At 46.0% G+C, this 14,328-nt stretch overlaps 1 protein-coding gene across 6 annotated transcripts in view; it reads left to right on the forward strand.

The window, feature by feature from the left end:
• SLC5A11 (solute carrier family 5 member 11) overlaps positions 1 to 14,077 on the forward strand; it is a 45,671-nt gene extending 31,594 nt beyond the window's left edge. For all 6 annotated transcript variants that reach the window (XM_007105628.2, XM_024123461.2, XM_007105629.3 and 3 more), the window contains 7 exons: positions 2,415 to 2,550; positions 8,337 to 8,444; positions 8,783 to 8,933; positions 10,958 to 11,126; positions 11,507 to 11,722; positions 12,420 to 12,588; positions 13,777 to 14,077. In XM_007105628.2, coding sequence (XP_007105690.2) covers positions 2,415 to 2,550; positions 8,337 to 8,444; positions 8,783 to 8,933; positions 10,958 to 11,126; positions 11,507 to 11,722; positions 12,420 to 12,588; positions 13,777 to 13,982 — 1,155 coding nt within the window. In that variant the 3' untranslated portion in view covers positions 13,983 to 14,077. The remainder of the gene's footprint in view (positions 1 to 2,414; positions 2,551 to 8,336; positions 8,445 to 8,782; positions 8,934 to 10,957; positions 11,127 to 11,506; positions 11,723 to 12,419; positions 12,589 to 13,776) is intronic.
• Positions 14,078 to 14,328: the final 251 nt, after the last annotated feature.

Consider the following 14,328-nt stretch of genomic DNA (forward strand, 5'->3'; position numbering starts at 1 on the left):
ACTAGCTAGGATTCCAGTGTGCAACCCTTGAAGCCCACCTCCAACCCACCTCGCATTGTTCAAGAGCCTGGGGAATTATTAATCCAGGAAGACTTGATCTTCTTCCAAATGGCAGGCAGGGCCAGAGGGCCCAGAAACCCAAGCCCTCCTTGGACCCCATGACTTCTGGTTTCGTGGCTGCTGAGCTGAATTCTGTTGAGTCAAAAGACCGTGTTAGTCCACTGTGCTGGTGCTGTCCTATGTAGCTCATTTCAGAGCAGGAGAAAGACAAAGCAGCACTCACTGTTCACTGATTGGGGGCGTGTTCCTAATCTTCTCGGGCAGAGACGGAAGAGGTAAATCACAATCGAGAATCGTAATGACACAAACACTGATTGATGCCGGACCATTTACCAGTAACTGATCTAAGCATTTCCTATATGTTAACTCATTGATTTTCATAACATTCCTATGAGTCATATGCTCCATTACTTGGGTCCGGGGGTTGTCGTACAGGGAGACACCCTCTTCCTAGGGCTTGTGGGGCTTTGAGCAACACAGCTCTCTTAAAACTTACTCAGCTATCTCAGATTCACATCTGGAGGCTCCGCTTCATGGGAATAAAAGCCAGCATTCTTTTCAGTCACGGCTTTGGATCTCCTGTCGAAAGGGCTTGGTTTTCCAAAGCTCTAAATTCTTTCCTCTCTGCTTCCAGACGGACCGACAAGGATTGAAGCTTGCATGCCTCTTTTGGCACCTTAATGAAGCAATAAAAAGCATTCTATAGATGCTGTATCGTTCCATGTAACTATCACATTCTTAACTGTTCTAGAAAGCCCAATAGGTGTATGTTTGGAGTCCTGAGAAATGACAGGTAACAGTTAAACAGCTGACTTCCCAGCTCTGGATAGAGGGATCCACACTGCTCCTCCACCTTTCCTCACATAAGCTGATGCCACGTTTTAGAGTCTTTCACTGACAGCATCCAAACAAATAATAATAATCTGTGCAGGTGAGGGTACACTTGGTTGCAAGTCACAGAAAAAAAAAAATCAAATTTAGACCAGCTTAGGAAGAGGGTAGGGGATTTATTAGCTCATGGAATACAAACGGCAGGAAGCTGAACTAGCCTTCAGAAACTGCTGGAACTTATTCTGGTTTCTTTCTCCATTGTCTTTCTCTCTTACCTGCTGACTTCATGGTCTCTCACTGCAGACCAACTGCAAAGAGACTGACAGCTCTCCAAGTCCCAAATCAAAATACCCTGTGTAAGGGCTCTGATTGGCCAGGGGCGGGTCAGGTGCCTACCCCTGGATCAGGCAGATTCCGTACCCAAGATGACAGGGTAGCCTTGTGGAGAGGGAATGGGTTTCAAAAGAAGAAGCAGGACGCTCTAGGAAGCCTATGCCATTGATGAGCATTATTTTAAAAAATGGGAAGAATTCCCACTTTGTCCTGCTCACCGTAGCACCATAATGGTAATGACATTTCACTCCTCTTGTCCACAGTTCACTGAACCAACTCATATAAGCTCTAGCAACTCACCAAGGCCTCTGCAACTTCTCCAGCTGCTTCAAGATCCAAAGCCTAAGGAAACAGTAGAGAAAGTTCTGAGTTCATGTAGATTCAATCTGAAGCCTGGAGCAGGATTTTGGGGGACCAGTCTTCTACTCAGAAAACACTCCAGAACATGTCATTCCCTTTGAGTGGATATATCTTTTTAGTTACTCGATATTGGTATATATTGCAAAATCATCACCAAAATAAATCTAGTTCATATTCATCACCATACAGTTATTGATACAATTTTTTTTCTTGTGATGAGACCTTTTTTGTGCGTGATGAGAACTTTTAAGATCTATTCTCTTAGTAACTTAAAAATATGCAATCCAGTATTATTAACTACAGTCACCATGCTGTACACTACATCCCTTGGACTTATTTATTTTATAACTGAAATTTATACTTTTTGATCCCCTTCCTCCATTTTGCCCACCCGCCACCCTTTGTCTCTGGCAACCACCAATCTGTTCTAAGTGGATAAATCTCAACAAGACCTACCTTATGCCACCCAACAGAGAGAAGGGGGTCAGGATAAGACCTAGGCACACACCATATGCGGTAACTGTAAGTCCAGACATGCCAATCCTGTTGGTCGCAATACCTCAGATCCTCTCTTTCTCTTAACCCATCACTCCTAGCAAAGAATTTGCATTCCTCTTCTATCCTCCTTCCCGTTCTTGATTTCTCTGCCTTGGTATAGCTACCCCAGCTGGACCACTGGATCACAGGGGTTGAGAATAGGAGAGATGTTTCCTTAGAGAAGGCAGGCAAACCAAGCTCCTGGGTCTACTATGCCTACAAAGAAGCCATGCACACCTAGTTGGCCTTAAGAGAAAGCTATCTCAACTTCCAACTACACCACTGTTTTCCAGGTGATTGTTCAGAGGACTCTGGCTGCCAAGAACCTGTCCCATGCCAAAGGAGGCTCTCTGATGGCCGCATACCTGAAGGTCCTGCCCCTTTTCATCATGGTGTTCCCTGGTATGGTCAGCCGTGTCCTCTTTCCAGGTAAGAAGACACTTAGGAGGAGAGGTTGTCTGTGGGTCTCAGACCCCGTGAAGTGTTCTGAACATATTACTGACTGCCCCTCGAGAATGCAGCTGCAGTCCCTTCCTGGTGGTTCAGCTGAGGTGTCTCCGTCCCGGCAACTACTGTACTGACTCAGTGCTGTTTCCCAACATTGGTTCAATGGGAACGTCCCATAAATGTCCCAGGCCAAATCAAATGGAGACCTATCTGGGGCCTCGCCTCAACTATATATTTTCTGAAACCACAAACTAGGCTAAAATCTCATGGTTCCAGATGTCAGCTCCCTGAAATCTCATGTGAGGGCTCCCCTCACACTTCAGTGTTTGAACCCAGTGGTTTGGCAACTTCGGCCCAATAGAACCCTTTGGGAGTTCCTTTTCTTAACAAAATCAGGGATATCAAAGCCTCTAGAGTATTTGTCTTAGCTTTTTTTTTTTTTTTAAACTTGGTAGAGGGATGAGGTTTGCAGCATGGGGATTAAACAGGACTAGGCGTGGGGGATGTTATTGGGAGTCGCTGTGATGTCGGGAACTGGTGATCTGTATGGAAGAACGCTCCTTTCTGCCTCATTAAGTTTAACCCTGTATTGACCAAAGCTGTTATTAACTCAAACGGGCAGAAAACTCCCTCCCCTATGCCTTATCTTACATGATGTTGCAGAGGTAAAGAAAGGGTAGGATGAAATGGTTAGTCCAGAAGTTTTGTCAAAATAATTTAGAACTATGAATTAGGTGGAAGGACTTGGGGAAGAGAAAGGATGGGGAGCCTTCTGTGGTGCCAGATGCTGGGATTGAGCTTCTCCAGCCCTGATGGATGACGAACCCAGAGCCATTGGTCCTCTTTCCAGGGAAGTGGCACAAGGCTTGAAAAATCCCAGATGAGGATAAGAACTGGGGTCTTGGTTTTATGGTGACTTGATGGAAAATATACAGCTAAGGGGCAAGGCGACATATGAACAAAGAAAGTGGCTTAAAGCAACCAACATTCATTGTGCTAAGGGCCAGTTATGCGGTTATGAATATGAACACTGATCTGAAACGCCTTGCCTGAATCTTGGCTCTGCCACTTCCTGGCTCCTGTGACCTTGAATAAATCACTTAATTTCTGTTAAGTGCTTCTGTTTCCTCACTTGTAAAATGGGGACATTTCCTAAGGCTTAAAACAGTTCCTGGCACATGGTAAACACTATAGAAGTGTTCACTTTTATTATTCTATACATGTTTTATCTCATTGATTCCTCGAAAGGACCTTATGAGATAGGTACTATTGTTATTTTCATTTATAGGTAAAGAAATCAGGGAATTCCCTGGCAGTCCAGTGGTTAGGACTCCACACTTCCAATGCCGAGGGTGTGGGTTCAATCTCTGGTCGGGGAACTAAGATCCAGCAATCCGCGTGGCCAAAAGAAAGGAAGAAATTAAAGTTCAGAGAAATTAATTGATTCACTCATTTATTATTCTTCCGTGGATTCAACAAATATTTTGAAAGCCAATTATCTGCCAGGCCTTTTTCTAGAAGAGCCTGGGGATCCATAAGGGAACAAGACATACAGTATCCCATAAGGGAACAAGACATACAGTATCCCTGCTGTTGTGGGAGATTACGCTTTAGTGGTGAAGGAGGCAAAAATACGTAAGTGAGCTATTCATTGATTGTGCTAAGTGCTGTGAGGAGAATGCATAGGGAAACATCACAGGGAAATGCTGGGCAGGGGCTCCTTATGACAGGGTTTCCAGGCAAGGCCTCTGTGAAGAGGCAACAGTTTATTCATGTGGATGGTTTGAAAATATAATTTAGAGCGGAGCCAACCAGATGAATGATGGATTGGATGAAGCTGTTAAGGAAAAAAGAGGACTCTAGATCACTCCTAGGTTAGGGGACTTGCTGGAAGTTACTTGGCTATTGCTGGATAAGCCAAGATTTAAATCCAGGGGCATCTGCCTCCAAAACATGACTCTTAATCATGCTACTGTCTCTCTCAGGAAATCACATCTTAAGCTTTGGATCAGTATCAGGATGATCAATAACAAGACCCTGACCCTCACTCTTAGAAGTCAGCCAATCAATAATGGTTGTTAAGTGAAACATAATGCCACATTCCATGCCCCTAGGGAGTTTATAACGTAACAGATGAGTCTGGTACTCGTGAAAAAGTAAGAGAAAATTGATATCAAAACACTCTAGCATTTGGTACTAGCAATAGTGAGAAAGGAATTTAAGAGAGTGAGGTAGGGTGGAGATGGTGAGGTGGGTGCGGTGTATTTGAAGGTCTTGACTAGAGCTTCTCAAAGTGTGTTTCCCAGTCTAGCAGCATCAGGGTTGACTTGGAACTTGTTAAAAGTGCAAACTTTCAGGTCCCGTCCAAGACCTTTTGAATTCGTATCTCTGGGGGTGGTGCCTGGCAGAAGGTTGAGAAGCCCTGGTCTAAAGGGCCAGGTGCCAGGCCAAGCCACTGTTCCTACCCATTTCCACTCTTCTCTCCATCTCAGCTCCATCAGCAACCTGCTGAATCTTCAAATGGGTCCAGCACTGCCTAAAAGGATGCTCTGATCCTGAGCTCTCTTGAACCTGGACAACATCCTCTTCCACTTAGTCCATCCAAGAAATAGCGCCCACTTATAAAGGAACTCTAGTGGAAACCAAGGAAGAAACAAAACAACCCTCAAAACAATGAAACACAAGAGTCTAGAAATGTTCCTGTTTACAAAGCCAATCATCTCCACCTGAGCTTTGGAATAAGCTAAGGTTTTGAATTCTATCCATGATACTAGCTTTATGATTTGGGGATGTTATTAGTCTCTATGGGCCTCAGTTTACTTGTCTCTGAAATAGGTATAATAGCAATATCTTCCCCCATGGAGTTGTGAAGATTACATGAGAAGGTGTATGGACAGTGTTTATTTGCGGCATCCGAGTCATAGTGAACTTCCATGAATGTTGGCATTTGGAAGAAGGAGGTTTGGTGCTGTGTTTGGATTGGACTCTGCTAGAGCCATCCTTTATTTCAAGCATCATAGGATCTGACAAGGGAATCCACTCCATCTGTGAAATGGTTGATTAATTCACCCAAGACAGGTGAGCTGATATTAGTGAACGGTGGGTTAACAATCACAAGGCTGTTGGTTTCATTTATAACTTAGCTGAGCCAACTAGTTTCCCTATGATGAACATATTCTTTAGCCTGAACGAACAAACACAATTTTCTGCCCTAAACATGCTTTATAAACTTTGTGTCTGTCACGTGTTTCGTGGTTGAAGGTTGCATTCCTAGAAGGTTAAACAAAAACTAGGTCATTAAATGAATTATTTCAGGGGGAGTCTTGTTCCTTCTTGGTGTCCCTTGAAGAGAGGAGCTTTTGGACAACAAGAGTCCAAACTCACAAGATCTGAACATAAACAAGATCTTCGCCCCGCTTGGGAGGCTCCATACCATGTTCTGGCCACAGGAATATAACTATTTTCTAATCTACTCCTAAACTTCCACGGACAAGTCATAAACAAGCCAAGAACTCTGACCTCTCAAAAGCATTTTTCTCAACGAGGTTGTTTCTTCTCAATACTTCCTGTCAAATATCATTTTTGGTCTGTGGTCTTAATTTTGTCTAAGACTGAGTCAGAGTTTTGGAGGCATCTACTTTTATTCCATAGCAATTGTTACTTGTATTATGAATTGTGGCCACAGCACCCATTTCCTCTCCCATTGGTGGATGTAAGTGGAGGGAAGGGTCCCAGCTTTGAGAAGACATAACAGTGAGTGGAGAAACTTTACGAAGACCAGATAGTCCTTGGGCTTCCTAACGGATGAAGGGGCCTGGGGTGATTTCCATTTCTTAGGTATTATGCTATCTTAAAAGAGCAAATGAAGGATCGGGAATTCCCTGGTAGTCCAGTGGTTAAGACCCCACGCTTCCACTGCAGGGGTCCCAGGTTCGATCCCTGCTTGGGGAACTAATATCCCACAAGCCACATGGCATGGCAAAAAAAAAAAAAAGAATCAATAATATTAGGGGAGGTATAAATTAGGGATTTGAGGTTAACAGATACATGCTACTATATATAAAATAAACAACAAGGACCTACTATATAGCACAGGGAACTATATTCTTTTTATATATATATATTCTTTTTATATATGAATCACTTTGCTGTACACCTGAAACACTGTAAACTTCTACACTATACAACTATACTTCAATGAAAAATTTTTTTAATTAAAAAAACCCCAACAATATTAGATTTTAAAGTTATGATGTACTTTAAATGTTTACATTTATTAAACTAACAGTTTTAACACATATAAAAATATAAAGACTAGACATACCACCTCATCTGGAGATACTGTCAAACATCTCTATTTGAGGCCACTTGTGAATCTGAGGCCTCAGCTACATGATTATCATGACGTTGATACTGCATCAGAACCGGAGAGGAGATGGGTATGGGCAGTGAAGGGCTCCAAGCCCACCCCAAAACTGAGGCTCGAGGTAGTTCCCACTTGCCATAGAAGGTGGGATGGAAGGCAGTGTTACTCATCAGAATGAGGAAGAAGGACAGAAGCCTTTGGATTGAGCGGGGCGGGGGGGGTCTAGCAGTTATTTATGGGAATTATTCCTAGATGAAACTGGCCAAAGAGACTTGAGGATTTATAAGTGGTCCAGCGGGGGTAAGTGGTGTTGTGTTGGCACTGAGCTGGTGGTGAGGAGCGTGGCTCAGCTCAGATATGAGGGGCTGAGGAAGACAGAAAGTAACAAGAAAGCTATCATTCAAACACACGTGCCAGACCACTGAAACAACCTACACTCTCTTGGCCTTCCTCCTCTGAAAGATTGGATTGGATTGAGAGACCTGTTCTGTCTCCGACATGACCTTGCTAGGTGATTATAACCAGGTCCCTTCCCCTCTGTAAAGATTACACTAATAATGAGATAGCCAGTCTCTCCCCAAGAAAAATGTATCGAGCACCTACTCTGCACCACACACTTGTACGATTTTTAAACCTCTTCTTCTGTCTTCCAAGCAGGAGGTCTATGCGTCTAAGCTTGGCAGGTGTTCATCATGATAGAGATGAAGAACTAGAGGTGCCAGGAAGTCTGGATGGATTTACACTAGAAAATCAAAGTGCTGTTCAGGAGAGAAAAGGATTGATACAGAAATGGAGAGAGAGGAGGAGAGAGAAATTCAAAGCCTGGTTGGGTTCTTATGAGTCTAAAATGAGGAACAGCTGTTGAACTATGTATACTGTTGAGAAGGAGATGGGGAAAAGGGGAACTTTAAAAATATTTGCCATGTGTCAAGTGATGGCATTCTCCTTTGCACTTCCGATGAACTTAGGTAAAGATGTAAATTGCTTGTGTCCTTTTGCGGGGCTTAGGGAGCCTGAGGTAGGGCGCCGTGCTGAGACTGGCCGTGAGGTGTCTCGGCTTTTTTGGGTTACAATAGTACAGCTGAAATGTATTCAGCACTTCCTGTGTCCCAGACTCTGTGCTGAGTGTGTAATGTATATCATTTCAGTTAATCCTCATTATAATCTTATGAAGTAGAGTTCTGTTACTGTCCCAGTTTTGCAGATACGGCAACTGAGGTCCAGAATGGTTAAGTAACGAGGCCATGGATTATCAAGTCTAGGCTCCTTTTTATTTCATTGAACTGTACACTTATATCCAGCAACCCTGTCTCCTGGTGCTGTCCTGCTCCAGGCCGTGTTTGGGCCGGGCCTGGGCCTCTGAGGGTCTGTCTGCTCAGCTCTGGGCTTGTTTCCTCCATAGACCAAGTGGCTTGTGCAGACCCAGAAATCTGCCAGAAGGTCTGTAGCAACCCCGCCGGCTGCTCTGACATCGCGTACCCCAAACTTGTGCTGGAACTCCTGCCTACAGGTAATGGTCCCTCACCCCTCAGTTGAGTCCCCCCGGGGCACCCAGAAAGGAGGACATTGGCTGGGCTCTAATCTGAGGCGGGGGAAAAGATGGGAGGGCTGTGGGAAAGAATGGGCTCTGGGCTGAGGAACTAAGCCCCCAAATAAAGCTCCGGCCCTGGCTACGCAGGGGGCTCTGCCCCACCCACCCCTCTGAGTCCCTCCTGTCGGCTCCCACCTCTGAGTTCCGCCTCCTCCGAGTTGAACCTCTCGGGAACAGCTGGCTATGGGCCTGGGAAATGGGGTCAGCGGTGAAGGCAGAAAAAGCTTGAGGCCCAAAGACCTCCCTTCTGCCCCCAGGGCTCCGCGGGCTCATGATGGCTGTGATGGTGGCGGCGCTCATGTCCTCCCTCACCTCCATCTTTAACAGTGCCAGCACCATCTTCACCATGGACCTCTGGAATCATCTCCGGCCTCGGGCATCTGAGAAGGAGCTCATGATTGTGGGCAGGTAAAGTCTTACTGGGTTGGGGCCAGGCAGGGGTGTGAAAAGTCCAGATAACCCAGGGAGGAGAAAGCTGAGCCACCCAGAGGGAAAGTCCAGCCTTCGACTTCTCCAGGCTGTCTCAGCCTCCTCTGATGGCAAAGGTGAAGTACATCAGGGCTCCGTGGATGAGTAAGGCGTTCATTCATTCAAGAGCTATTCAGTGAGCACCTACTACGTGCCAGGTGCCGGGCATATAGCAGTGAAAAGAAAAGACTCAGTTTTGCCTTTGTGGAGCTAGAAGAAGAAAAGGATAAGTAAACCGGTAGTTATAACCACAGTGAATGTTATGATGGAGGAGCCAGGAGACCTAGGGAGTCAGAGGAAAAGTCTCCAACTTGGACTGGGACCTGAGGGGCGAATAGGAGTTAGCCAGGTAAAAGGGAGAAGGGTATCCTGGGGGTTGGGGCAAGGTTTCTCTAACAAGTCTTGTGCAAAGTCCTGATATCTAATGGGGGGAATGAAAATGACCGAAGTGAGTGGCATGTACATTTTATGTAAAATGTATGCTAATAAGCATCTTGGGACTCTGCCCCTCAAGAAGGTGTGCCTAAGGGCTGTCTCAGCCTTGGGCTAGGGAGAGGTATGACATCAAAAGAATAATCCATTTTAAAAAAAGAAAAAGAAATTAGACTTCATCAAAACCCAAAACTTTTTTGCTTCAAAAGACACCATTAAGAAGATGAGACGACAAGCCATAGATTGGGAGAAAATATTTGCGAGCCATATATCTGACAAAGGATTCTAGATGACAAAGGTCATCTAGAATCATCTAAAAAAGCGAGATTGTAGGGCTTCCCTGGTGGCGCGGTGGTTGAGAGTCTGCCTGCCGATGCAAGGGATGCGGGTTCGTGCCCCGGTCTGGGAGGATGCCACGTGCCGCGGAGCGGCTGGGCCCGTGAGCCATGGCCGCTGAGCCTGCGCGTCCGGAGCCTGTGCTCCGCAACGGGAGAGGCCACAACAGTGAGAGGCCCGCATACCGAGAAAAAAAAAAAAAGCGAGATTGTAGTCTAGAAAGGTCCTGCAGGATACCACTACACACCCACTAGAGTGGCTATAATCAAAAAGGCAGACAGGAAGGCAGAGAAGTTGGAACTCTTGTGCATTGCATGTGGGGATGTCAAATGGTTCAACTGTTCAAAAGCAGTTTGGTATTTTCTTAAAAAGCTAAGTATAGGGCTTCCCTGGTGGCGCAGTGGTTGAGAGTCTGCCTGCCAATGCAGGGGACACGGGTTTGTACCCCGGTCTGGAAAGATCCCACATGCCGCGGAGCGGCGGGGCCCGTGAGCCATGGCCGCTGAGCCTGTGCTCCGCAATGGGAGAGGCCACAACAGTGAGAGGCCCGCGTACTGCAAAAAAAAAAAAAAAAAAAGCTAAGTATAAACTTACCATGTGACCCAACAATTGCATCCCTAGAAATAAAACCATCTGGCTGTACAAAGACTTGTATACTAATGTTCATAGCAGCATTTTTTTCAATAGCCAAAAAGTGGAAACAATCCAAATGTCCACTGATGGATGAAGGATAAACAATGGTACACAATGGCGTATCCACTCAATGGAATATTTTTCAACGATAAAAAGGAATGAAATACTGATACATGATATGTGATGAACCTCATGCTAAGACATGCTAAGTGAAAGAAGCCAACTGCAAAAGACCACATATTGTATGATACCATTTACTTGAAACGTCCAGAAAAGGCAAACCTATAGAGACAGAAGTAGATAAGTGCTTATATAGGGTGGGAACAAGAATAAGTTGTAAATGGGCACGGGGGTACTTTTCGGAGTGATGGAAGTTCTAAAACTTGATTGTGGTGTTGGTTGCACCACTCTATAAATTTACTGAAAGTTACTGGATTGCACACTTAAAATGGGTGAATCTTATGGTATATAAATTCTACCTCCGAAAAGCTATAAAAAAGAGAGAGAAATGTTCAGGGGAGAAAAAACACTAATGGGGGCGGTCTCTCTCCATCCGGCACCAGGGTGTTTGTGTTGCTGCTGGTATTGGTCTCCATCCTCTGGATCCCTGTGGTCCAGGCCAGCCAGGGCGGCCAACTCTTCATCTACATCCAGTCCATCAGCTCTTACCTGCAGCCTCCTGTGGCTGTGGTCTTCATCATGGGATGTTTCTGGAAGCGGACCAACGAAAAGGTAGCTCTGGATCAGTCCTTCAGCCCATCGGATGGGAGAGAAGGGGACTGGAGAGGGACATGAGGATGTCAGGTGTCATTAGGGAGGATGAGTTCTGTGCAGGAAGATACAGGGAGGGTGTTAGCTGGCTTTTGAAAAAAAGCAATGAGGGTTCGATTTTGATGCATTTTGTCCTTAAACTGGGAATTAGACGTAATTGATTAATTCTATGTAAAAGATAAACAGATAAGCATCTCCAGCCCTTTTCGAATCACTGACCCCTGCTGTGACCGTCACTAGAAAGCCACGCTCTTGAGGGGACTTGCTGAGGTTTCCGGAGGCCTGTGCCGGCCGCCCCACGGCGCTGCCTGTGTCTAAGACGGCCTTGCTCTGATTCGCAGGGTGCCTTCTTTGGTCTCATCTTGGGCCTCCTCCTAGGCTTGGTTCGGCTGGTCCTGGACTTCATTTACGTGCAGCCTCGGTGTGACCAGCCAGATGAGCGGCCAGCTGTGGTAAAGGATGTCCACTACCTCTACTTCTCCATGATTCTGTCCTCCGTCACCCTGATCACTGTGTCTGCCGTAAGCTGGTTCACAGAGCCGCCCTCCAAGGAGATGGTACTTTTGGGTTTGACACTGTATCCATTGAGACCCTTCACTGCTAGTGACAGAAAACCCAATTGACTTCAGTGAAGAGGACTGATTGTTCCAAAAGCTGAAAAGTCCAGGGCTGGGTCTTGGGAAGAACTTGATTTCAGGACACTGAAAAGACCATCAGAATTCATCTCTCACCTCTCCTTCTGTTCTCAGGCCCCTTGTGGGCTCAGCAGCTTTTAGGGATACATCTTCTCTTATTCTCATTAAGCAAAAGCATAAGCATTTTTGTCCCAGCATTTCCAGTGAAGTTCCTGATGCCCGTTGATGGAGTCAGCTCAAGACACATGATCACCCATAAACCACCTTAGTCCCTGTGGCCAGAGAAATGGATGAGCTGAATGCTGATCACTGGGTTCTCCCCGCCCCCCCACACCCACAGGCTAGGGTTAAGTTTAAGCTCTGGGGCCTAGAATGAGGAAGGGTGAGATCCCCATTGGAGAATTAGGGCCGTCAAAGAAAGATGGGGGACTGAGTGGGGGAAATGTCCATTGATTCTGAAGAGTGCTATAGGAGCTGAAGCTTGTTGGAGGGTGGAGTGAGAGGGCAAGACTGGGAGAGACTCAGGTGTGAAGGCTGAGCTTGGGGTTGGAAGGCGGTGGGAGAAAGGGATGAAAGTCACCTCCCCACCCCCATCTCACAGTTCATCTCTGCTCCGTAGGTCAGTCGCTTGACCTGGTTTACTCGCCATGACCCCATGGTCCAGAAGGAACAGGTGCCACCAGCAACTCCCCCGCCTCTTACCCTCTCTCAGAACAGGACAGCAGAGGCCAGCAGAACCAACATCCAGTTCGAGATTGTTCAAGAAAACATGCCCAAAACCCACAGCTGTGAGTTGCCTCGCTCTTCAGTTACAGTAGGAACCTCAAGAAGCATCATATAATTAAGGGGAAATTTTTCTACTAAATCACAAGCCAGAAAATGGGCACACTTGGAATTTTAGCGTCGCCTGACTCCCAGGGTCTGGTCCTCCCTCACTCTCTGGCCACTGGAAGGGTTAGTAACTTTCAACAGATGCCTCAGGTGGAAAATTAGAGCCAGCGTTTGTTGAGTGCCTACTAAAACATGGTTCATTTGAGCCTCACAAAACCCCATGTGGTAGGCTGGGTTACTGCTGGCATTCTCTAAATTACTGGTTTTAAACTGGCAGCTTGCAGGCATATTTTGCTTTAGCTCACCTACTCTTTTACTAAAATGTGAGTCAACGTTTAAAAATTGTGGGATTTCACATAAAATTCCAGATTTCCATCTTCTCTTGAAAAACTGGAATATCTGGCAACATGGAGCCCATATGTCTGCATGGCAAAAGTTGTCTGGGGCTGCAAAGCAGCTGTTCCTTAGACCTGGAATATACAGTTAGCCAGGGTCCCCACCAGTCCCTACTGTCTCCATGACCCAAGGCTGTGGTTGTCATTAATCATCATACATGGCTTAAAAAAAAATAATTGTGGATATGAACCCATGTCATCCTACCGTGGGAAACTCAAGGATAGATCCAGAAGGTCATGTGTTTCAAGAAAGATGAGAGAGAGAATCTTTCTTGGTAGAAGTGACGTGTTTAATAAGAAAATCAGCTCCCCTGACTCCCATACGTCACCCGCCTGGCTCCACCCACAGCTGATTTTGCAGACCCAGCTCTGAATGGGGAAGGAGAGTTCCCAGCAAGAGTGCGCACCTCTCTGCAGCCTCCTGGCAGGCGATGCAATACAGGGAGGGAGTCAGATAGAACAGGTCCTAAACCCACCTCTGCCTCTGCTAACCAGCTGTGTGCTTTGCTTAAGTTAGGCTGAGTCTCTATCTTTTCATCTGAAAGTCTGCACCTGAAGATGGGGAAAAGTCTCAAAATACCAATCTTCTAGATCTAAAGAGTCTTCCAGAATCAAAGTCTTAATGAATACCTTCCAGAAAAGGAACCGAAAGTATTTATCACAATGCATGGGACACACGCTGTCTCTCTTCTCTCTTGCCTGGGAGACACAGCCCATCCTTATGACCCTTATTTGCTGGGTTCTTTTTAGGTGACATGACCAAAAAGCAGTCCAAAGTGGTGAAAGCCATCTTGTGGCTCTGTGGGGTGGAGAGCAAGGGCAAGGAGGAGCTGCCGAGCAGAGCAGACCCTGTCATAGTTTCCCTGGATGAAAACCCCTTGGTGAAAACCCTTCTGGACGTCAACCTCATCATCTGCATCAGCTGTGCCATCTTTCTCTGGGGCTACTTTGCTTAACATGGGGGTGAACCCAGGGGTCCAAGCTCTCAGTCTGCTAGCAATGCCCCAATTTTTTAATGAAGGAAAAAAATAATAAAGCTTTGTTTATTTACCACCAGGCTTCAAAGGTGTTTATGGGCCACTTTCAACATGACATTTAGCCCTGTTCTTCTTAAAAGGGAATGAAGGCTAGAAGCTGGAAAAAGAGAGAGGCATAAAGCCTTCTTCGTCTCAAAAGGCCAGTTATTCACTCTTCCTGTCCATCATGTAACATCAACAGCCAAATTCAAAGGGTTGGACAAGGGCTTCCCTGGTGGCGCAGTGGTTGAGAGTCCGCCTGCCGATGCAGGGGACACGGGTTCGT

Source organism: Physeter macrocephalus, chromosome 14, assembly GCF_002837175.3.
Source record: "Physeter macrocephalus isolate SW-GA chromosome 14, ASM283717v5, whole genome shotgun sequence".
Classification (NCBI taxonomy): domain Eukaryota; kingdom Metazoa; phylum Chordata; class Mammalia; order Artiodactyla; family Physeteridae; genus Physeter; species Physeter macrocephalus.